The 22,567-nt window shown below is 40.4% G+C and overlaps 1 protein-coding gene across 26 annotated transcripts in view; it reads left to right on the top strand.

Moving 5' to 3' along the window:
• Nucleotides 1–22,338, top strand: part of MAGI1 (membrane associated guanylate kinase, WW and PDZ domain containing 1) — a 357,611-nt gene extending 335,273 nt beyond the window's left edge. For 8 of the 26 annotated variants that reach the window (XM_032985728.2, XM_032985726.2, XM_032985720.2 and 5 more), the window contains 8 exons: nucleotides 869–1,061; nucleotides 4,255–4,548; nucleotides 7,871–8,074; nucleotides 13,044–13,134; nucleotides 13,256–13,319; nucleotides 14,281–14,427; nucleotides 15,642–15,780; nucleotides 19,463–22,338. In XM_032985728.2, coding sequence (XP_032841619.1) covers nucleotides 869–1,061; nucleotides 4,255–4,548; nucleotides 7,871–8,074; nucleotides 13,044–13,134; nucleotides 13,256–13,319; nucleotides 14,281–14,427; nucleotides 15,642–15,780; nucleotides 19,463–20,163 — 1,833 coding nt within the window. In that variant the 3' untranslated portion in view covers nucleotides 20,164–22,338. Of the gene's footprint in view, nucleotides 1–868; nucleotides 1,062–4,254; nucleotides 4,549–7,870; nucleotides 8,075–13,043; nucleotides 13,135–13,255; nucleotides 13,320–14,280; nucleotides 14,428–15,641; nucleotides 17,644–17,750; nucleotides 17,840–19,462 lie in introns of those variants that run through there. The other 18 variants (XM_042799313.1, XM_042799314.1, XM_042799311.1 and 15 more) reach the window with 10 other exon arrangements.
• The last annotated feature ends 229 nt before the right edge of the window (nucleotides 22,339–22,567 follow it).

The raw sequence follows: 22,567 nt of genomic DNA, 5'->3' as shown, positions 1-22,567 counted from the left end.
TTAGTAGGCTGTGTATTTACATCCTGCAACTCCTTCCCACCCTCCCTCCAAAAACCAAACCAAAACTCCCATAACTGAAATGGGTTTGGCTTCTCCTGCTATTCCCTGTTTATGTGATAGCCCAAATGAAAACACATAGGTCTGAAATTTCCTGGGCATTGAGGAAAGGATGGCCTGGACAGGTTTGCAAGTATTTTGATCTTAGAGTCAACCACCTATTGGCTCAATTCCCTCCTTGAATTCACTTAACTTCTTTACCCTAAATCCAGTACTTGTGGAAGGTGTCAGGCTTTCATGTGCTGCACAGGTCAAAGCTAAGATAGTGGCAGCATAAATTTACACATATTTCTCTGCCAAAATTGTTTTGCTCATTTATGGAAAGAGAGGCCATGAATTCCTTTCATGTTAGAGTGACTCTACAGAACTCTCTGAAGTTAAACCAACACTGAGCTGGCGGACAGGCAAGTGGTATGGAGCTTGTAAACCCTAGAGGCATCTGAAAGGATAATTCAGTCTCAGGTTCCTTGACAAGACCCTCAGTACTTTTAACCATCTTCTCTGGTCACTGTCTGGGTGAACACATTTCCTGAGGCTATCTGTTATTAGAGTGAATGGACCGCCTAAAGAAACAAGACATCAATTTATTACAATTTCATGATGTGGTTATATTCACATGGAGCTGCTTTTACAGGAGCAACTTTCCTGACTAGCAGATATTTGTCAGCAATTTCTTGTCCCTACTAAATTGGGTCTAACTACCAGTGCCCCTTGCTTCCAGCTGGCTATTGAGCTAGTTCTCATTTATCACTTTTTATTTTTCATTCTCCCCCCCCTTTTCCCATTTTCCCCTTTTCCCCTTTTTCATCAGATTTACATTGGTCACATTGTACCGCTGGGTGCTGCTGATGCTGACGGCCGCCTGAGATCGGGTGATGAACTGATCTGTGTGGATGGGACCCCTGTTGTCGGGAAATCGCACCAGCTTGTCGTCCAGCTTATGCAACAGGCAGCCAAACAAGGTCACGTCAATCTGACCGTCAGGCGCAAAGTGGTTTACACAGGTAGGCTGCAGTGTTGCTCTGCAGGAGTAGATTTTGTTGCCAGACTCCATCTGTTCAGTAAATGTTTTAAAGAAAAAAAAGCTCCTTCTTGTAATACTGGGAAAACTCAGGGGATGTGGTGTTGTTCTTCCTCTTTTGTCTATTTTCAGTCTTTTTTCGTTCTTGATCAAATACATTTCAAGTATTGTTTCTAGTCAGGACTCTCAATCTCAGTTGGCTTTCCCAGTCTTCCTGAAGGTTTCTGATAAAATGGGGAACTAACTGTCCACTTGCAACGTATCATTTTTAGTTTGACTCATCCAGCAACAGAAACCATGCCTGACTGCATGTGTTTTCTATTTACTTCCCAAAATAACTGTGCTGCCTGATAGCCGCCCTTAAACTGGGAGTTAGGGAAGATATGTTGAAGAGTCCACAGAAGGGGAGGCAAGGGCAGAGAGGGCATTGCTGTGTGGTGCCTGATGTTCCAGGCACAAGAGAAGCTTCAACTGAAGTTGCAACGTGTAATTAACTAACCACAGGATGCAAAACTGTAAGTGTCATTGGTTCTGGTAGCGCAGGATGTGCATGTTTGTTGTAATAGAGAGATTTCTGTATGCTGAGTTACGCATTGTGCACACGCTGCACAAATGTATGGTTTTAACAGACAAAGAAGAAGCTGGCAGAAAGACAGAGATGCAGAGAGAAATGACGCTGCGTGGTGGCACCCAGATGAGTGACAGAAAAACATCCTGATAGCAAAGAAAATGAAGACATGAGCATGAGCTCTGTAAATGACATGCGACCGTATGCTTAATACTGGAGAGTAACACTGGGGTGCTACCTCTTCTTGTGAGTCCCTTTAGGGAGCTCAAGTGTGAAATTTGGCTTAGCTCACCTACTTAAAAGAAAATATATTATATAGCTTTTCCAGTTTAGGCATCAGCAGAAAAATAGGCAGTGATGTACTTTCATCTTAAAGAGCACCAAAATAGCATTCAGGTTGAAAATTAGGCCTGCAGTGGAAGTTAAGACTAGAACAGTACCTCTAAAATAACTCTGTATTCTTATCCAGGGTTGAGTTCCTTCTGCACCATATTAAATGTTCACTTCTCATTTCTTTCCTTCTTCCCATTGTGGATTAAATGCCAGGTTATGTCTCTCCTCTAATAGCCTCTCTCTCATTCCTGACAAAGGGCTGCCAACATGAGAGAAGCTTTAGGAGATGAACTTTGGAAGGGGCAGTGCAGCTGAATTTTGGTATTGGTTTTGTGCATAGATTTTTCCATCCAGTTTTCCAGCCTCCAGGCTGGAAATTACCATGAAATATTTAGATGTGTGAGAGTGCTCTTGATATTTCATTCAGGGGCTTGTTACTACAGACTAAGCTATTTCTGTATCAGTTCAAATGTGGACACTTACTCTGGGATAAATTATTCAGGATCCCTTCTTTCACCTTACATTTGCAGGCTTTTAAATTCTGGCATAGCTTTGTAGAGAAGCCTCTTCCTGAATTTTGGTCCCTTATTTCTCCTGTCATCGACATGCCAGTAGAAAAACATTGTTCACCTAAATGGATACTTCATGTCTTGAGATTCATATAGGGGAAAGTTTATAGTCCTGTATTCTTAATATGTAGAATACTATATATTTGGTACATAATTTGAGTATATAAGTGCAGACAGGCATTTCTATCCAAGAATATTTTTAAATTCTTTTTTCTTTGGATCAAGGGTTTACAGATTTAGATTTTGTTTGGCATCCATTTCCTTGTTGTTGCTTTTAAGATCTCCAACTTAATTTTGATTCTCCAAATTGGAGAAGTGACCTGATTAGTCGAAGCAGCCATTCAGTAGAGACAAGTACAATATGCTGCTCTCAGCTGCACAAATGGACTGTGGAGAACTGGCTGAGTAACAAGAAGTGGGAGCTATTGTGGGCCACAAGCTTTAACCTGAGGTTGGCTCAGGTGAAGAAAAACAGTGTGCTGGGATGTAGGCAGGGGGGAACTCTCCTGATTTCCCAGCAGATGATGGTTTAGCTGCAATATGGTCCAGCACTTCAAGAAAGACATGTTTGAGTTGGAGAGAGCCCAACTGGAGGGAGTCCAGAGGACCAGTGAGAACAAGAGAGCTCTAGAAAACATGGTCTGCAAGGAAATACTGAACAAATTGGGATTGTTTAGCCTAAAGCAGAGAAGGGGGGAGGAGGTGTTAAGCTCCCCGAGACTATAAGAGGCTGCTGCAAAGAGGAGGGGAATAATATGTTCTCCATATGCCTGCTAGATAGAACTAGAAATAATAGCCTTATGTTGCAGCAGGGAAGATTTAAGTTAGATATTGCAACCAATAGATTGCCTGGGGAGATATTTAACAGCTGATTAGGCAAACATCTATCAGAACTGACAGTAAGTATAGTTGGCCCTGACTCGAGCAGAGTGTGGACTAAGCAATTTTTCTGAGATTTCTTCAAGCCTTGTGGTAGCTGATTAGATTTTAAACTAGTATCACTCCCAACTTCATTTGCTGTTAAACACTTATTTATTATTAATGTTATAATGTTTAATGGTTTTCTCCCAACTGTGCCAAACTACAGATGAATGTTGCTGGTTCTTCCATCCAGAAAAACTTAATTCACAAGTTGTTTTGCTTTAATATGTGTGGTTGTTATTACTTAAGGTCACATTAATCAAAAGCAATCAGTGCTTTCCAACTGATAGCATTGAGTTAAAAAATACACAGGTGTTGAGTGATGGGTATTTGAAATTACTTTGTCTCCTCTCGTCTATTGTACATATACATGGCTGCACATATATAACTGAAGAGGGGATGTGATATCTAAAGGAGGCACCTCTGAACTAATGTAAGCCAGGTTTAAAATGCCACAGAGCATCCAAGCACACAGCACTGCACTGATTTAACCATACTGCTGCTGAAGTTCAGCAGCAAAAGGCTTTGGCTGCATAACTCTACACTGGCGAGGATGAGCATGTGTGGTCCCTGCCGCCACCAAACAGAGCTGTTGTTAGTGACATCCAAAAGGTGACAGAGCCCTTGGTCATTATGGTCATGATTTATAGATTAAAGCAGGTGATTTGCTTTTTATTTTTTTTTAACCTCTCAGTGGGCAGTACTTTTCAAGAACTAAAAGGTGCAGCCTGCCCAGACAGTCTTTTTTTTTTTTTTTTTTTTTTTTTTTTTTTTTGACTCCCCAGTTCCCAAGGCAGAGAATGAAGTTCCATCCCCAGCCTCTTCCCACCACAGCAGCAACCAGCCGGCCTCGCTGACGGAGGAGAAGCGAACGCCGCAGGGCAGCCAGAACTCCCTCAACACCGTCAGCTCGGGCAGCGGCAGCACCAGTGGGATTGGCAGTGGTGGTGGCGGGGGCAGCGGTGTCGTCAGCACCGTGGTTCAGCCCTACGATGTGGAAATCCGCCGTGGGGAAAACGAGGGGTTCGGCTTTGTCATTGTCTCATCGGTGAGCAGGCCGGAGGCAGGGACGACGTTCGGTAAGTCCTGGGGTTTTTTCAGCGCGCCTCGGATGAGACACAGATTTGAGCGCTGCAGCTGTGTGTGTGTATACGCGGGATGAAGGAGGCAAGTGGGGATCCGTTTAATTAAAAGTTGTGAGCATGCCCTAATTTATGTAATTAATGGCTTAATTGGAGGCCAAGGCTTGGTAGGTGTTTGCCTCCTGGGTTTTGTTCAGCACTGAGTCGAGAAAAGCATAATGAGAAATCCCAACCTGAAGAGCAAAAATACCACCAGTGGCAGTTCCTGGTGCTCCCTGAAGCCCTGGCTCTCCCTGCGAGCTGGACGCCTTTCTGGGTGTGGTCTCAGAAGAGCAGCCGGGGGGGGGGGGGAGGGATCCCCCCCATGATGCTGTTTGTTAATGCAGAAATGGAGCAGGTGGAAGGAAATATGTCTCCTGATGGTGGAATTGAGCCAGTTGATTTAAAAGCAACAATACTTGAACTGATTAACTTCTCTTTGGCAATCAGGGTTGTTCTGATCCTCATTATGGAGTGAGTATGCTGATAGCTAGAAAGTTTTAATTAATAGTATTTGCTGGTGACACATAAAATGGAGAATAGTGTTAAAAAAACAGGATGCTTTTTGACCCATTCCACCTCTTCCCAAGACCATTTCCTCAGAGTAGGGGGAAATTAAATGCATGTGATGTCACACTTAATACCCTGCCCTAATAGAAGTGGTTGTGGTTTCTTTCTGAAAATGGTCCTTTGTGCTAGGCAGACACCCATTCCAGGTGTTGTTGCAAAAGAGGTGTAATTCTGCCTACAGAGCAAACAAGCCATATGTTTCAAAGCACAAACAGGCTGGTTTTGCATGTGTGCACAGGAGAGCCTGCTCAGGAGCAGTAACATCATTGCAAGGGCGAAACAGGTCAGAGATGCCATTTTCTTCCCTTTCCATCTCCTCCAACAGGGCCAGGGGCAGCATCCACTTGTACTTTGTAGGGAAAAAGAAGGTGTTCCCTCCCTGTTAGTCTGTGGCGTGTGGTAGGGAAGGAGGGGGAAAAGAAAAACAGAACGCATGCCTTGGCCATCTTCACACTACCTCTTAGAGCAGAGTTGTGGTTTGCAGACAAAATACATTGCAGTCTCCTTGTACAGCTTGAATGTTTCTGGGGCGCGCAGGTGCATGTTGAAAGAAGTGGCCTTTCCTCCTTTTTTTTTCTCTAGGCTTTTTTCTCTGAAATTTCCTGCCATTGTCCATCGGCAGTGCCCTTACTAATAAATCAAGGCAGAATCACCTCCTTTGCTGGTATTGATGTAGGACTGTTCTTAGCAGTCACGGCAGCAGCAATTTTGGAGGGAGAATATCTAGTATAGACTCAGTGCATCGAGTTCTGTCAGTTCTCAGGTGCTAGGCTACTTCGGCATTGTCCTTACTGCTGGAAACTGCTCTTCCAGAATAGGTATTTTGGTGCCAGAACACAACGTCGTAATGTAATAAAGAGTAACCTGATCTCAGGCTAAACCAGAGAGAGCTTTTATCTTCTGAAAATATTTGCAAACGTGTAAATAACTTTTACTGTATGAAGACTGTGCTCTAACTCTTTTCTGCAGAGAAACATTGACCTGAGGTTGTAAAGAGTTGTGTTTGCTTTAGCCCAAGATACTTGCTAACTGGAAGTTTTCTGTGCAGGGGCTCCTCCTGGAGATCTGTTGATCTGTGACTGTTCTTCCTTTAACTTTTTTCAATTGTGTTCAGTTTTTTCCTAATACTCTGCATGAGATGTGTTCCCTCTGCTATGTGGTGCTTGCTTTGGACCTGCTTTGTAGTTTTTTTCTTTCTTGGGTAGTAGTTAAAGGTGGGCCAAACTGGTTCTAAAACCCACCTTGGTCACGTTGGTGTGGGCTCTGTCATCTGTGTTCAGTGGATTGGATAGAGTAGGAGCTCATACTCTCACAACAGCCTTTAAACTGGATGGGTCTTTGTATTACCAGAAGAAGAAACTTTCTAACATCGCAGTAAAAAAAGAAAAAAAAAACTCCTCTACCATTTGCCACTAATATTAACACTTTCTGTCAGTTTTCATCTCATCTTTCCAACCTTGTTCTCACCTCACATTCCTTTTCTTAACCTTTTCTTCTTTATGGTATCTCTAGTGTTGTCACGTATGCAGCAATGTATATCTCTAAAACTACTAATCAAATATAGACTACAACGCAGATGAGAAAGTGCATCTTTGAGGGTGAATGTATTCTGGATGCAGACTGAGATGACCACTTTATACCTTATGGTTTTAATCACATGCTGCATGCCTAAGGGCCTCTTGCCTGTGCAATGAAGCCATACACAAGCCCAGTGGATTTATCTGAGTGAAGCTGTGTATCCCCTGTGTCCCAGTTCTGGATTTTATGGATGACCCTGTGGTTTTGGGACAAATAAATTTAATGGAAGAGGAGCAGAATTTTGTCTCCAAAACGCATTCATCCTAAAGTGCTCTTGCTCTGTGTGTCAGACATCTCAATGGTTTTGTGTGCCATTTTAGAGGTATTTAGTTGAAGAGGTCTTTATTCCTTCCCTGTTCCCATCCTGATGCTATCTAGGATCATAAAAGGTGAAGGGTTAGCAGAGGCTGAGGTGGATGCCTGCACCAAAGAGGTTACCTTTGTCAGTCTTGGCCCATCTGTAGTGGTCCTGTACCTTCCCTGGTGTAGTACCTTTATTCACAACAGAAGAAAAACGTTTCATGTTGCTTCCCCATGCAGTGCTGATAGGGTGGGTCTTCGTGGTAGAAAGGGAGTCACACTCCCTCCTAAACCTAGAACAATTTCATCTTTCTAAATTGAGAAAGAACAAAACATTGGCAGAAGCTTGAACAGCAGTTGCTTTAGAGAAGGACTGGAGAGGCTGACACCAATGTAATCTTGGAGGAGGAAGGTTGTGTTTTCTACAGACAGTTTCAATTTTTTTTGTTCAAAAATAAAATCAGGATTTCAGTTACGATGAGGCTGCTAAGTGCAGTTTTAGTCTATAAAAATCTCACCATTTATTAACAGAAATCAAGGTGGGGGGAGTTTTGAGTGATTAACAAAACACCTTTTTATATAAGAAGTAAAGTATTGTGCACTCATACTAGTTGATTGCCAATGTTTTGAACACTGGCAGCAAAGCTATCCTATAATAACTTGCTTGATGCATTAATTAATTAACCCTTAACCTTCTCTTTCCCTTTTCAACCCTTTTTCTCCTTTCCCCTTCACCATATTCCCATTTATGTAAACAATTAAAAAAAAAAAACAAAAACAAAACAAAAAAAAAAAACCAAAACAAAAACAACCCCCCAAACCAATACAAAAGCGGGAAATGCATGTGTGGCCATGCCTCACAAAATAGGTCGGATAATTGAAGGGAGTCCCGCAGACCGCTGTGGCAAGCTGAAAGTAGGCGATCGGATCTTGGCCGTGAATGGGTGCTCCATCACCAACAAGTCGCATTCAGACATCGTCAACCTCATTAAGGAAGCGGGAAACACCGTTACCCTGCGCATCATTCCAGGAGATGGTAAAGTATATGTTTCCTAATGTCTTATCTGACCCTCTTGTTGGTTTTGTTCCTGGGATTTTTGCATCAGTCAGAGCTGCAAAGTCACAGAGGACTCAATTTACACTCCCACTTTGGGAATGAGTTGTGAGGGAGGTTGTAAGTTTTCCATAGCTTTATTTTTTGTTTCTTTCTATAGAAATGGGAGTTCTGTTTTTAAATAGGGAGGTGCTGATTCTACATTAAAAAAGTAATATTCCATTCTATCATTTTCCGCCATGTATCTCCTTAAAATGATCTTCTGTAAATTTGATGCATATCTTGGTACACTTTGATTTGATTCTTAGGTTAATAGTGCAGCTTTAGAATATTTGGGAATCACATATTAATATGTGGAATTCCTGAAGTTTTGTATATACACAAGCCAGCTATAGAGTAAAGAGTTCACAGAAAGGGATAAAGACTTCATCATATTTTAAGCTGTTTGAAAAGAAGATTTGTTTTTATTCAGGGTAAGTTGCTTTGGGAGTGAGCTCAGTACATTTTGAAATGGTTTTGTTAAATGGTGATGGCTCTGGAGCTGCTGTGTGCTTATAGCTGATAATTGTGAGAGTTTCCCTAGACAGGATCTCACTGTTTCAGATCAGAGGGAGCATGCAGGATCCCTATTAATATGCTGACACTTGATACTGGTTTCAGGTCACTGAACTATTTAATAAAAATAAGGATCTGTGATATATATAAGCTTCATTAAATTCATCTCTAGCTGCGATGCCAAATAGGAACAGAGCGGAAATGTATATAAAGTATATGTAGCAGACCCAAAATTGCTGTGGTTCTAAATTCTAAGAATTTTGTTTGTTCATTGTCCTGCTCTGCCATGGATGGGTTCATAGTGAGAACTCATTAAGCAGAAATCTTTTTACATTGCTCTCTTTTTAAGCTGAATCCACAGGTATAGGATTTGATGGCTCAGATACAGTGCTAATGAGCATTTCTTAGAGTTGGACAAGACATTATTTGCATTCAGTTAAATATAGAGAGAATGTGATTAAGTTTGAAAGAAAGGTTGAGAAAGTATGGTGGAATTGAACCTGGTACCTGTAAAGCAGAGTGAAGAAATTACATGATATGATTTCCAGTGAGAAGCATTTGGTAGTTGCTAACTCTTGTACTTTCTAATCTGAAACATGGATTTGGTTACCCCACAAAGTATGATTATGCTTTATTTAGGATAAAAATAGGCCAGGATGAGAAATGATCTGGTTATATAATTTTTTTCTGTTTAGGATGATCTGTTCTGCATAAAGGCTTTATTTTCCTACTGTTTAGTAGCTACCAGGTCAAATGGTATATATCCTTTGCTGCTTCCAGCAAATTGAGTGTTCATGAATAATAAATTGGGTGTGAATCAGGCTAACATCTGAGCTGGCCTGTGCATGCCAGTTTTGGAAGGTAAACTGGGAGGAGAATTGTTCATTACCTGTATTTTGATATCTGATCAAAATCAAGGGAGGTGACTCTTTGAATAAATAAATAAATATTTTTTGAAAGCAAAAACATTTAAGAAATAAATGACCCGTGAATGGCTTAAGAATTTTTTAAGAAGGATGTAGCCTCCTGATATGAATGCTCAGCCAGTCTTGTTCATGCAAATATGTGTACAAAATGCCATGTTAAATTCCTTAGGTTAGAAGGGAAACCTGTATCTGTGACTGACATCACATATTCCTAGAGAAGATGGAAAGCTGTAATTTAGGGAAGGAGTCAGCTCTTCTATCTCATAGAAATAGCAATGCAGGTTTTGAGTCTTTTTATTTACTGTCCTTTTGAAATTCCAAATCAGATTGTCAACTTTGTGTATTATTACCTACATTTAATTTCCAAAAGCCAGCAAGACCAGACACTCTCAAAATCACTGAGAGGTTTGCTCTAAACCACATGAAATTTAAAAAATTGATCTTAATGTTGTGTTCTTTTTGTTGTCTTTGGGTGCTTTTGTTGATCTGTTGTCTTCTTTTTGTTGACTTTTGGGCACTTTTTGGTAAATATAAATGATCTAACAGCGTACTTAAAGATGTGGGGGGAAGAATAAATCAGAAGCCATACTTCTCAGACAAACATGAAATTGAGGCTCATCACAAGACTCACAATAAACTCACACTGCTAATCTCTTCTAACATTATTAAAAACACCAAGGGTTTTTGCTTTGTAATAAGTCTTGCAGCAACTCATTGCCATAGACCACCGCAGGAGTATATTTCCGATGAAATTATGATGGTTTAGCATGATACCAGCTGATGTAAGGATACAGAGAACTGAAAAATTACAAGCTTAGATTAAGCATTTAATTGGTGTCTGAGTGTTCCAGGGCAGGACAGGGCAAGGAGTCAATGAAATATGTAGGATTTAGAATGTAAAATTGTAATTCTACTAGAGATAATTTTTGCAATATTTGTGTTCTGTTCCAGTTTCACATGGTGGCTGGCATGCGTCCTGAACCAGTGTTTAAAAAACTAGCAAAATTATGCACAACTCCTGACTCATGGGATAGGGTGGGCTAAAGATAGATGCAGTACAGTGGTGTGAAGATACATCTGTACCAAAGATGTGTTGTTGCTTTACTTGGTATTCTTAATGTGACCTACTAAAGGGTAGGAATCTTGCATTCTCTTTGAAGCCCATCATCATCTGATCTCCAAATATTTGTGTAGGGTTTCAGAGGCTTTTGTCTGGATGAATACAGAACATTTAACCATGTTTCAGGGCCTTCTTATGTTGGAGACCAATTTTAGAATCAAGGTATCTTTACAAAATACACAGAATTATTTCTTAAAATCCAACAGTGTAACCACATATAGGGACATCTCCCTCTCACACAGCCAGCTGTCAGTGGCACATCCTTGCAAGGGTATGTTTTGGTCATGCCTACCCTGAGAGGTGCAGGCAGACCCAGGAGCCTCTCACTCTCTGAGACACTGGATGCAAGCCAGATCTGGACTGGAAGATGTTACAGCTCCATATGCTAAGGGTTTGGGCATGTTAACTTGGGCACAGTGCTGGAGGAAAAGGAGCTGTGCCCTCATTTCACTCATCTGTTTAAATGGTTCTTCTTCTCTTTCCCTTTTCCTGAGTTTCCCTTGACATGCACTAGCTACAGAAAGGAAAAACCTTCACCTCATCTAGATTTCTCCACAATTAAAATAAATCCATGAAATAAAAGATGTTCACAGGACCAAGTAAACATATAACCATCACCTCTCCTTAATTCAGGTTAAAAATCTCCCATTTCTGCAATTTTGTATTACAGTTGGACTCTGTTTAATAATGGCAGATTTCTCTATAGTCAATAAAATGAATTATCAGATACCTGGAGCTTAAGGAGCAAACAAGGGTAGGGTAGGAGAGCTTGTGATTTTATGTTGGAGAGCCAGAAGTTTCCACCCAGTTTTTGTTGCTGTAGTCTGATGGTGGCTTTTTTTAAAGTTGCATTGGAACAAGAGAAGTTCAATCAGAAAACAAGGTGCATTGTTTTAACCATTGATGGTGCATTCAGTTTAGATTTTGACCTTGAAAAGTGGATCATGATCAGTATTTTGTAGTTACTTGCAATCTGTGATCATCTCTTAGGTAGAATGAGTGTAGGCATAAAGTGGGGGTCTCCTGTGTGCAGAGCTGTTCCACAAAGGAGTCAGTGCCTGCCACTGAAGTGACTTCAGCTGGAAACTCCATGCCTAATGAGTGGATGTTTCTATTGACTGTCCCCATCATTCTCCATATGCAACCATTGTACCACCAACTCTTCCTCTAAATTCAAACCTCTGTATGAGGGGAAGGGTGTTTCCAGGAACTGCTGGCTTCCGGAGCAATTTAAAATTCAAAACCCTTTAGTACTATTTTCTGTTCGGGATTGATACAATGTACATTTCTGGAAAACGTGTTGAGATCAATACACAGAAGTTCCAGGTCTTTCCTCCGAAACTGTGCTGCTAATATTTAGCTAATGACATTGACATGACCTTAATTTTTTGGCAGAATTTTAAAAGAGTTCTGGGTTAACTGTGGTCATATTCAAGTCTATCATAAAGCTCCAGAATGACAAGGGGAACATTTTGTTATGCCATACTGTGAGGGACACCTAGATAGTGTCTTTTCAATAGTGTCTACAGCAACTCCCTTCCCAATTTTGTGAAACAGGAGAGGACCTCTCCTGGAAACACCTCTGGCCGTACATAAAGAAATATGGCATTTTCACAGGCTGATTTGGGCTGAGACCCCTTTACTGTGGCATAAATGAAGTTCATCCTGCTCTCTGTATTCTCTGTGAGCCCTTCTGTAAATAGTACGAGAGCTGTTGATGCATTTGGTACAGGTGGTTCCACATCCCTGCGTGCAGCTTTGAGTGCTCAGGCAGCAATGGGTTGTATTTCAAAGACAGATTTCAGTAAGTTTGGGTTTTAGCCATGTTCAATATCACCTTGTGAGGTATTAGATAAAAGCCACATCTCAATCCTACTGAAGATTGCAGTTTCAGATGGAGGAAGCACTGATAAGCTTATAATCCATGGAATAGTTATTGCTACTATAAAACTAATCCAGCCAACCTACCATATTTGGAGACTTTAATGATTGGAATTCACGTCATTAGACAACAGACAAAACATTCTTCAATCCTTCCTCCGCAAGTCAGTCTTTGTTCTGAGTGTGTCTGATGGTCAGAGGTGTTTCTAATCCAGATTTCCCAATTTTATTTTATTTTATTTTTTGCATTTTTCTAATTGAGTATACAGTTTCATACACATAATTACTATGACTTAATTTAGACTTTATCCTGTTAATTTTTGGATTAAAGGAATTTGAGCCCATTTCAAGTCCTTTAAAAACAACATAATGATGCTTTCCAGTAAAATGACTGCAAAATTTCTTGTTCTTTCAGTGAATAGCTAGTGGTTTTCCCTTATAATGAAAAAAAAATAAATTTATTTTGCAGAATCCTCCAATGCTACTTTATTGACCAATGCAGAAAAAATTGCTACAATTACAACCACACATACTCCTCAGCAAATACCACAGGAGACCAGGTCAGATTGTTTTCCTTGAGGACAGCATGTTGATGTGCTCTCTCTTTGGTTACTTCCTGATCATCTTCACATGCCATGAGCTGTATTTTTCCTCTCTCCCTCTTTTTCTCATTCATTACAGCAGGAACAACACCAAACCAAAGCAGGAATCGCAGTTTGATTTCAAGCCACCCCAAGCAGCACAGGTAAGGAGTACCTTTCTCATTGTTTTGTTTACCACAGACTGTTGCTTCCAAACCACTTGAGGGTTGTGTTCAAATATTTCCCTTGAAAATTCCTGCTGGGAAGCTGTTCTCCCTCAGTCCATTTGCTGAATAAAGAGGAATTTGCTGATTAGTTTCATAATATGTGTTGCTGTTGTTTCAGCTGAGAAACATTTCCAACATATTCTCATCAAGACTTTTAGGACGGAAAAAAAAAATCTGGCATTTTTATGACAGTAATAGTTTTATGTGTTTGTTTATTGAATTGTGTATTTTGAGCAGCCTCTCCAGAAAGTACAGTTGTGTGCAAATGATAAATTCAAAGGACAAAGAAGAGTAAAACTTAATGAGAGGCGATAGCTGGAGTGATCCAGATTTTGCAGACAGCATCTTATTAGAGAGATTATCTATCTCACTGTTAACTTTCCTTGCCACTGGCCATCCCAGAAGTAACCTCTTCCATTAGGGACTTCATCCCTACGCTAACAGCATTTGTGCTGTAGAGAAAAACAATGCACGTGTTTCTGAGCTTCTTGCAAAGGAATAGTTGGGGTGGTAACAAAAAGAAAAAGCCAGCACCATGGCATAGACTAATCCCAGTTACCATTAGACATTTAACTAAAGCCTGACACTGGAAGTGACGTTGCCTTTTCCTTCCTTTGTGGTTGGTAAAAAGCTAACTAACCTCCAGAAATATGTCTTTTCAGCCTGGGCACAGAGGTGCCTAAGAAACAGCCCTTTGCAGATCACTGCTGGCACTCTAAATTGCAGGGTGGGATCTGAGGAAGCAGGGTGGGATCTTTGTGTGTGAAAACTCAACTGTTTTTCTTTTGTAATTATGAGTAACAAAATTAATAATGTTCGTTGGTTGGATAATTTCAAAATGAGAGTAGAGCAGCATTTAACTTTCTGTTCAGTTGCACATATGTTGTCTTCCCTCCAGCAGGACCAAGACTTTTACACTGTTGAGCTGGAAAGAGGAGCCAAAGGGTTTGGCTTTAGCCTGCGAGGTGGCCGGGAGTATAATATGGATCTGTACGTGTTGCGGCTAGCTGAGGATGGTCCAGCTGAGAGATGTGGGAAGATGAGGGTATGCACAAACAGATTTAAAAACCACGCTTCTTTGCAATAAGCTGACTTCCCTGCTTCTCCCCTAGAGGTGCACCTTCTGCTGTGCCAGCTAAGAGGAAAATTAAATGTTAACTGAAAGGAGCAGTGGTTCTTATTTACTTCTGTCAATGGCTTCTGTCACTCTTTGTATACATTCTATAATAGTGTGTGCGCATTGGAAGATTTCACCCCCTTGTTCCAACCCAGGTTTCCAAATTCTAATATATAATCTGAGTTTTAAAGCCTAACAAAGATACATGTAGCAATGAAAATGTAATAGCCAAAATCTTTGTCAGCTCCTTTAAAGCTACAGCCATGAGTAGAGAATCCTGATCCTCTCCTCTGCTAGTGGGCAGAGTGGGGAAAGAGCATGTATATTGTCCCATGGTTTATGAAATTATCATACAGTTTTTGATTAGTATTAACTGTTAACTTCACATATCAGCTAAATTATAAACAATATAACAAGGGTGTATGTTAAAAAATGCCTACAGAAAAGATAAATTGCCAAGTTTTATGTACTCCTTGTTCCTCTGTTAGAGAATGCATTATAACTTCACAGCATATATCTTTTTCTTCTCCAGATATATCATGTGAATTGCATTTTCAAAATTCTTTTTCTAGGGGTAGATTTATAGGTCCAAAATTTTTTGCTTATGAAAATAAATCAGTGCTGCCCTGTGGAAGTCAATGCTCTGACAAGCTCTTCCAACCCTGTTTTCCTATCCTGATGAATGATTATATTTACAAAAGCAGCTTTGCTGGTTTATAATAAGTATCTATAGCCAAGTGATAAAGGGACCTGAAAAAGCTATTTGAACTTCCCAGTTAGAGCATACTGTAAAACAAACAACCATTTTGACCAAAGACTTTACAAATAATCAAAATTAAAAAAAAAAAAAAATAACACCAGTTCTAATGCAGCTCTAGGTATTGAGCAGTACAGTATTGCAACGTGGTTTTACAGAACAGCAATGAAATATTTTGATACCTCAAGCTTTCCCTGTTATCTTCATGTCTCCCAGGCCCCCGCACACTGATTTTTGTGGTCTGTCACTGGAAGAAGTTGGGCATATTTAGCTTCACCTAATAAATACTTCTTTTGCTGTGGCTGTTGTCTGGTGGTGTGCTGGTGGTGACCCTCACGGGGACTTGACTGTGATCTTACACTCTTTTCTTTTATTACATTGACAGATCGGTGATGAAATCTTAGAGATCAATGGAGAAACTACCAAGAACATGAAGCATGCTCGGGCCATTGAACTGATTAAAAATGGTGGCCGCAGGGTCCGCCTGTTTCTGAAACGTGGAGATGGCTCTGTCCCAGAATATGGTGGGTCAAACTATGAAAACATTCCTTTCTTCCCTGGCATCACTCCATGAATGATTTGTCTCAAGATCTGAAGCAGGAATTCTTTTTTATTTTCCTTTCTCACCAGTGTCTTACCAACCTTTGCAACATATGGTTAATTGCCTCGCTTGTGCTGAATTTTCTACACATTTCATCCTTTGCTTGCTTCCATGGACTTGGGGCGCAGTGTAAGGCAAGATCATCATAGCAGTATTTTTTGGTGATCAGAGAGGAAAACAAAACAAAACAAAACAAAATCTTATTGTCTTGTCCAGCCAAACAAGGAATGTCATTGAACTGTGCCAAACTGTTTCTCAGCGGCTGAATTGTTGTTTCAAATAGGTCTCTACTTCTAATCAATGCAAAAACTGAGATCCTGAGTTGTTATTCTGAAGCAGTGATTTTTTTTTTGTTAGGTTTTTCTCTTAGTTCCTGTATGTATCCATAAACATGAATGCTGAGATGGCATATGAGATTTTTGCCTTCCCTCAATATTTATGTAAATATTTATAAAGTTATTTAAGAGAAAGAAGAAAAAAGCTTTACTGCAAAAATATATTGATTTGGCCTCCTGAGCCCTTTTCTCCCCCGTTAAACTGTCTGCTGGTTTCAACTAGTTAATTTGTAAGGTCTGAAAAGGTGAGGAGGTTATGAAAAGATGATCTCATGTCTGTCTTGGGGGAAACAGTCAGTCCTTGTTTCTTGCTAAGAATTGCATTAGATTTCCTTTTCTTCCCCCGGAGGTTGGACTGCTGGGTGGCTTAACTTAGCACACTATTTAATATTATAATTATGTCTTATTTATTTGAGATAATTGTCAAATATTGTGCCCTCGATGGAGGGCTACTCCCAACCAAAGGTCTTTGAGGTTTCTATAGAAACTGATGATTGAAGGGATGTCCTTTATACTTTTCTCCCTGTATTTGGGTTATTTCTGTGTCAGTAAGTTCTGTGTTTATCATTCACTCCATGTCCTAAAACCAGAAACAAAACCCTTCTCTACAATTTTTGAACTAGATTTTCTTTTTATTTACTGTACCACGTTTGAGAGTTTCTGCTCATTATTTAACTCAAAATGACCAATTCAAAGTATAATCATCAAACAATTGAAGTGTTTAACAATATGGAAGGGAAGTTGTGGGTTTACACTTCTGTAATATAAATAGCACACCAGAAGGTTCAATGATGGCACTGAAATTCTGTAATGTTCTTTCTACTTTTGTCTTTTCCTATACTCCTTTGGATGTACAGTACTGTATCATATGCTAGACTGCATAAATACCCTGTAAATTAAGTGCTTCACTTCTCAAAGCATATGTCTGTTGCACTGAGGATAGAAATCCACCACCAATTTTCTCTTGGCTAATGCTAAACCACTAAACGTTCATTCTCCAAGCAAGGATTTAATATACAGGGGTTGCACTACTGTAAAGAATATCCTTGTAACATTTGGGACTCCTTCCTCTCTTCGTTCTGTTGGCTGCAGTCGCAAATGGTTCCTCTAATAATGTTAAGTTCCAATATTTTTCTGACTCAATTGGAACGTGCTTCTCTATGAGGCTGTATATTTTTGTAATGAGTTTTGTACTTATTTTTAATGTTGTGGTCTCTGGTGGACTTTATTTTTCGTTGTTGTTTGATTGTTAATGTTTTTTCTATGACATTCTGTGTCGCTGTTCCAGCTGTCTTTTAGAATGGATGCTCTCGTTGTCTGGGTTATTGAATCACCTCTTAGATGTCTCTTTATGTCACGATAATAACAACTGCTGTCTTTGCAGCCTTATATTTGGGTGAAGCCTAGACAATCTGACTGGAAAAATAAACTTTCTTTATTCTAAGATAAAATATGAAGATTTTTCTTTCTTTCTTCTTTATTATAGGGAATCTAAATTTTCTACTTTTCTCTTTCTCTTTCTCTTACCTTTCTTGGTGCTGGGCTCTTCCTTCCTCAGCGATGATACCTCCTAATATCGCTGCATGTATGAGAAATGACAAGCTCGGGGAGTCTTGCTTCTACCTTATGGGCCATAATCAAACTACGGTTTGTAGCTAAAATCAATATTAGGTGTTTTTGTGCTGTGGCCTAATTCCCTCACATTGCTTTCCGCTTCGCTATATTTTATATGTACAGCAATTCATTCTGAGCACCCTCCGTCCCCTGAATTCTAAGTACACCACAGGACACGTTTAAACCTCGCTTGTACCTTGTGCGATAGCCAGGTTGCCGCAAGCCACGTGCTTACAGCTACGGAAAAGCGGTGTGGTCCCCAGCTGCTGCCTGAAAAAACTAATAAGCAAAAATGCACACACGTGAGTCACGACACGGGTTTCACCTGGAAATCACAAAAATCATGGCCCATGCACACACCGACCCTCCCAAGCTAATGAATGGAAATGCCATCACATGGGAGACGCTTTGTGTGATGGCAGGAGGAATGAGCATGGAGAGTGTTTGGGTTGGGGGAGGGAAGACAGAAAGGAGAAAATAAAGAAAGCAAAAAAAACACCCTGTCCCCTCAAGTGTTTGTGAGGGTTTTCAGTCGTTGCCATCAGGACAGTCCACCTCGAGGTGGGTGTCTGGTGCAAGCGGCAGGAAGCCTGCAAAAAGCGTGGCTAATGCCAGCTGAGCTGCCGTGCAGAAGTTACTTTAAAAAAGAAAACAATTAGCAAATAAAAGCAGCGCTCGCATTAAGTCAGCGCAGCTACTTTAATGTTTGGCATGTATATAATGAATCATTCATAAACATCCGTTACAAATGACGTGAATAATTGTAGCTTAGCTACAACGCAGGGCTGGTTTTTAGTTTTGGGGTTGTTTTTTTATTTCTGCGTTGCAGTTTGTCTCGCAGAAGTAGCTCAGCTGTATTTTACCTGAAATACTACATTAAAAATGATGAACTGGAGATTAGGTTGTAATCAAAGCCATCCTACATATTACAATATCTTTCCATTGCTTTGACATGAAAAAAATCATAACTTCTGTCATCGTTGTTCGAATCATTGTGGCAAAACCAAAATCTACCCTAGGACTTTTCATAACATGGTGGAACAAAGTGAGATTAAGTAATGTCTTAACTGAAATGGAAATTGCATGATTACAGTCTAATTCTCACACCTTCAAAATGCTATTTTACCAGGTGAAAGCTTAATAATCAATTCTATTTTCTGTACATTTTCTGCTATTTGAAACAAGGCCTCCCACACCTGGAAGGCAGTTCTTTCAAAAGGCTTAAAACTAAAAAAATCATTTTCTAATGGCCCTTTTTATTGGAAACTGTTAAAAAAAAAAAAAAAAAACAAAAACAAAACAGCCAACAACCTGAACTACAGTTTTGGTTTTTTTTTTTTTTCCACTGGAAAGAAAGTAGTGTAACCGAAACATTATGAATTGGTCTTGGGGAAAAATGTAAAATGCCCCATGATCAGAAGAGCATAAAGATGATATCAGCTTGGACCAAAACACAGCTAACGAACAGAGCAGCACCAATACTAACCTGTAACTCTCGTTGTTCGCAGTTAAATTAACAAAAGCTTCGGTTAGCCTTCGCTGACTGCTTTAACAGTTGTTTGTTTTTGTCACTAATGAAGTCTGAAGAGTGATAAGTGGTGTCACGGCGTCGCGGAAGGCATCGGTACCAAACGCTTTGCTGTTATTTTCTTTCAGACCCCAGCAGTGACAGGAACAGTCCCGCCACAGGTTCACAAAATGTATCGGAAATGAAACCCGTGCCATCCGACCGACGGCAGCACCCATCATCGGAGTCCAGTTATCCACCAGACCTTCACAAATCATCACAACATGGGGACAAGCGGACTTACGTTAGAGACCTAAAAGGCAGCAGAGAGTTTAGCAGACATCCCAATGAACACCACACTTGGAATGGGACTTCTAAAACCAACGACCATGTGCCAGGCAGGAGGATGGAGAGGTCGCCGGAGAGGAGGCACGAGAGGCAGCCGGAGAGGGCGGTGGTGAACGGGCAGAAGAGGAGGTCTCCCGAAAAGCGGCGGGAAGGGACGAGGAGCGCTGACAACACTTTGGAGAGGCGGGAGCGACACGAGAGGAGGAGAGACCTCTCTCCCGAGAGGCGCCGAGAGCGGTCGCCCAGCCGCCGGCGGCGGTCGCTGGAGAGACTCACGGAGCCGAGGAGGTCGCCCGATCGGAGAAGAGAGAGCTCCCTCGACCGACGGGCCAAGTCGTCTGACCGGCGGAGGGAGAGGTCGCCCGACAGACGGCTCAGGGAGGAGCGAGTCGGGCACCGGGAGAGGGAAGAGCCCGGCTGGAAGCACGAGCCGAGCCGCAGGCACCCGCCTGAGCAGCGCAGGCGGCCGTACAAGGAGTGCAGCACCGACCTCAGCATCTGAGGGGCTCCTCCGGGGTCCCCGCCGCCTTCCCCACGCCACGGGAGCGGAGGAGAGAGTGCGGGACCTGAAACCATCCGGCTTTTGCAGGCGAGGAGACATCCGGCACCTGCTGATCCTACAAACCTTTTATGCAGATGAAATCTTATAACAAAACAAAACAAAACAAAAGTGTTGTGCCTGATGTATAATATTAAAGAAAGTATTTTTCACTGTATTCTTTTTTTTTTTTTTAATTACTTGCCAAATGTTGGTCCTAAAGGATTATAAAATTTTGTTTCTACATTCTTTGTAGATTTCTTAAGAATAATTCCTTTATTGGGCTACTTTCCCCCCTCCCCAATATAGTAAATGGGGGTAGCCAGTGATACAATATAGAAAAAGGATTTTATGACCAAGTTTGAATAATTTGATCCAGACTGTTCTCTAGTGACTCACTGCTACACTGTATGTAGAAAATTTTTTAAGGGGTGGGGAAGGAAGAAAATTGTTCATCTCAGTAGGAATGGAACACTCCTGCTGAAGGAATTAAAAAAGAAAGACACAAATGTTTCTAAAATTACACGAACTGTTTGAAGAGACTACTGTTTCAATGAAGGATATTTATAATAATAATGAATAATAAAAAAAAAAAAAAAATACAAACCCACACAGCACAAGATGATTTACGATAAGGAATTTCTAGTTTGTTCCATGAACAGTTTATACTTTCAGGCCCCCTCTACAGGATGCGCAAAGGCAGAAAGACTGGTAACCACCATGCCTGTGTTACACACTAACGTAGACTGTTGATCTCTCATTAGCCTCAGCAACATTTATCGATATTTCATTAAGGCAGCCGCCGCAGCCCTACTCATCTTCTAGATGTATATGGACAGCAACCCGAGCATGCATGGTATTGTTTGTCTGCTTTGAAACAAGGGAAGGGATCGGGATCCCAGGACAAGACACAATGTGGTGGGAGCAGAGTCCTCCCACTCGGAGCGGGTGTATTCCTTCTGCTCAGGCAAAACCAGTGGGCTTTTCTTATTTTGCCAAATTCCAAAAGCTCTCTCTTCTTCTCGCTCTATATTTAAGTTTTTTATTTTACTGGTTCATCCTTACTGAGACAAAAGGAGTGCACTTGCTGAAAAGAAAAAAAATTAAAAAATATATAAAAAAAAAATATGTATCAAAGGAAAAACACAGGCAAAAAGAGGCAATCAGTGGGACAACCTGGTTGTAGAAGTCTATCCATACTGGTTATATGCTGTAAATTTGAATCTAAGAACAGCAGAAAAAGGGAAACCTGCAAGTTTCTAAGTTGTATTTTTAAATTTGCAAGTTGTGTGGTAAGTCTGCTGTAGTATTGGTATAAGATTTTAATGGATTACTGCCTAGCTGAGCCAAAATGTTTGCCGTTACTGTTGGACCACTAAAGTAAACTGCTGCTTTTTACAGTGCATTGGTGTGTACATGTATACTGTTTCACATTTTCCATATGAACACAAAACCATTGCAAGTCTATCACTGTTGTTGCCATGGTACTGTAAAAACAAAACCAAGAAAGAAGATGGCCGATCATTGTGTGTACAGTTTAAATTGTAATTAATAGAGCCTGTTGGAAAAAAAAAATCAAAACTGTTGCCTTTTTCTTGTATAAAAGAGGATTTATGACAAAATTTAGCTGTGAGGAATGTGATTAAGTGTTTATATTTCTGAAAATGGAACAAATTGATTCAGGGGATATATTTTAATGTAAACTGAATCAGGTATGTAAAGCTGTTTTAAATGGGAGACTGTATAAGTAATTCTAAAGCTTTTGTTGGTTTGAATATCATTTCTTTTTTCATGGTGGGCCTGCTTATGTATTATCAAGCACTTGTATGCAGTCTATGTTCTTCAGTCATCATTTCTTGCAATGTGCTATAGACATAACGCTCTTTTCTGTGTTGATGAAAAGCAGTATGTGGGCCAATCTTTTTTATAAAACACTATGCATATATAAATACTACATTGTTCATAGCTTTATTTGACTTATTGGGTTTATACATAACACTAGTATGAGTAGATGTGGACTTACCCAGTACAAGCTTCTTTCCTTGGAACAGACACTATGTATATGATGTAGCAACAAAGAAGGAGAAAGTCTGTGAATGCTATTTTTATTATCAAATAAAATTTTCCATACAAAGCATACATATGAGTGTAGTGATAAGATAAAGGAGGAACCACACCTTAATGTTACTTACTTGTCCCTGTCTAAATTAGTAAACTGTAGATTACAGTCTCCAAGGGCCATCCATTAAATATATGTTAATCATCTATTAAATTCATTAATCAATTGACAAGCCTTAAAGCAAAGGTTCCCCATTTTCCAATATAAAATTTTCTTCCCCAGAATAATCAGAAGTGAAGGGTTTAGGTG

This window comes from Tyto alba, unplaced genomic scaffold (genome assembly GCF_018691265.1).
Source record: "Tyto alba isolate M040663 unplaced genomic scaffold, T.alba_DEE_v4.0 Super-Scaffold_3, whole genome shotgun sequence".
NCBI lineage: Eukaryota > Metazoa > Chordata > Aves > Strigiformes > Tytonidae > Tyto > Tyto alba.
The sequence above is the reverse complement of the archived record's forward strand: the minus strand, read 5'-3'. Positions and strand labels throughout refer to the sequence as shown.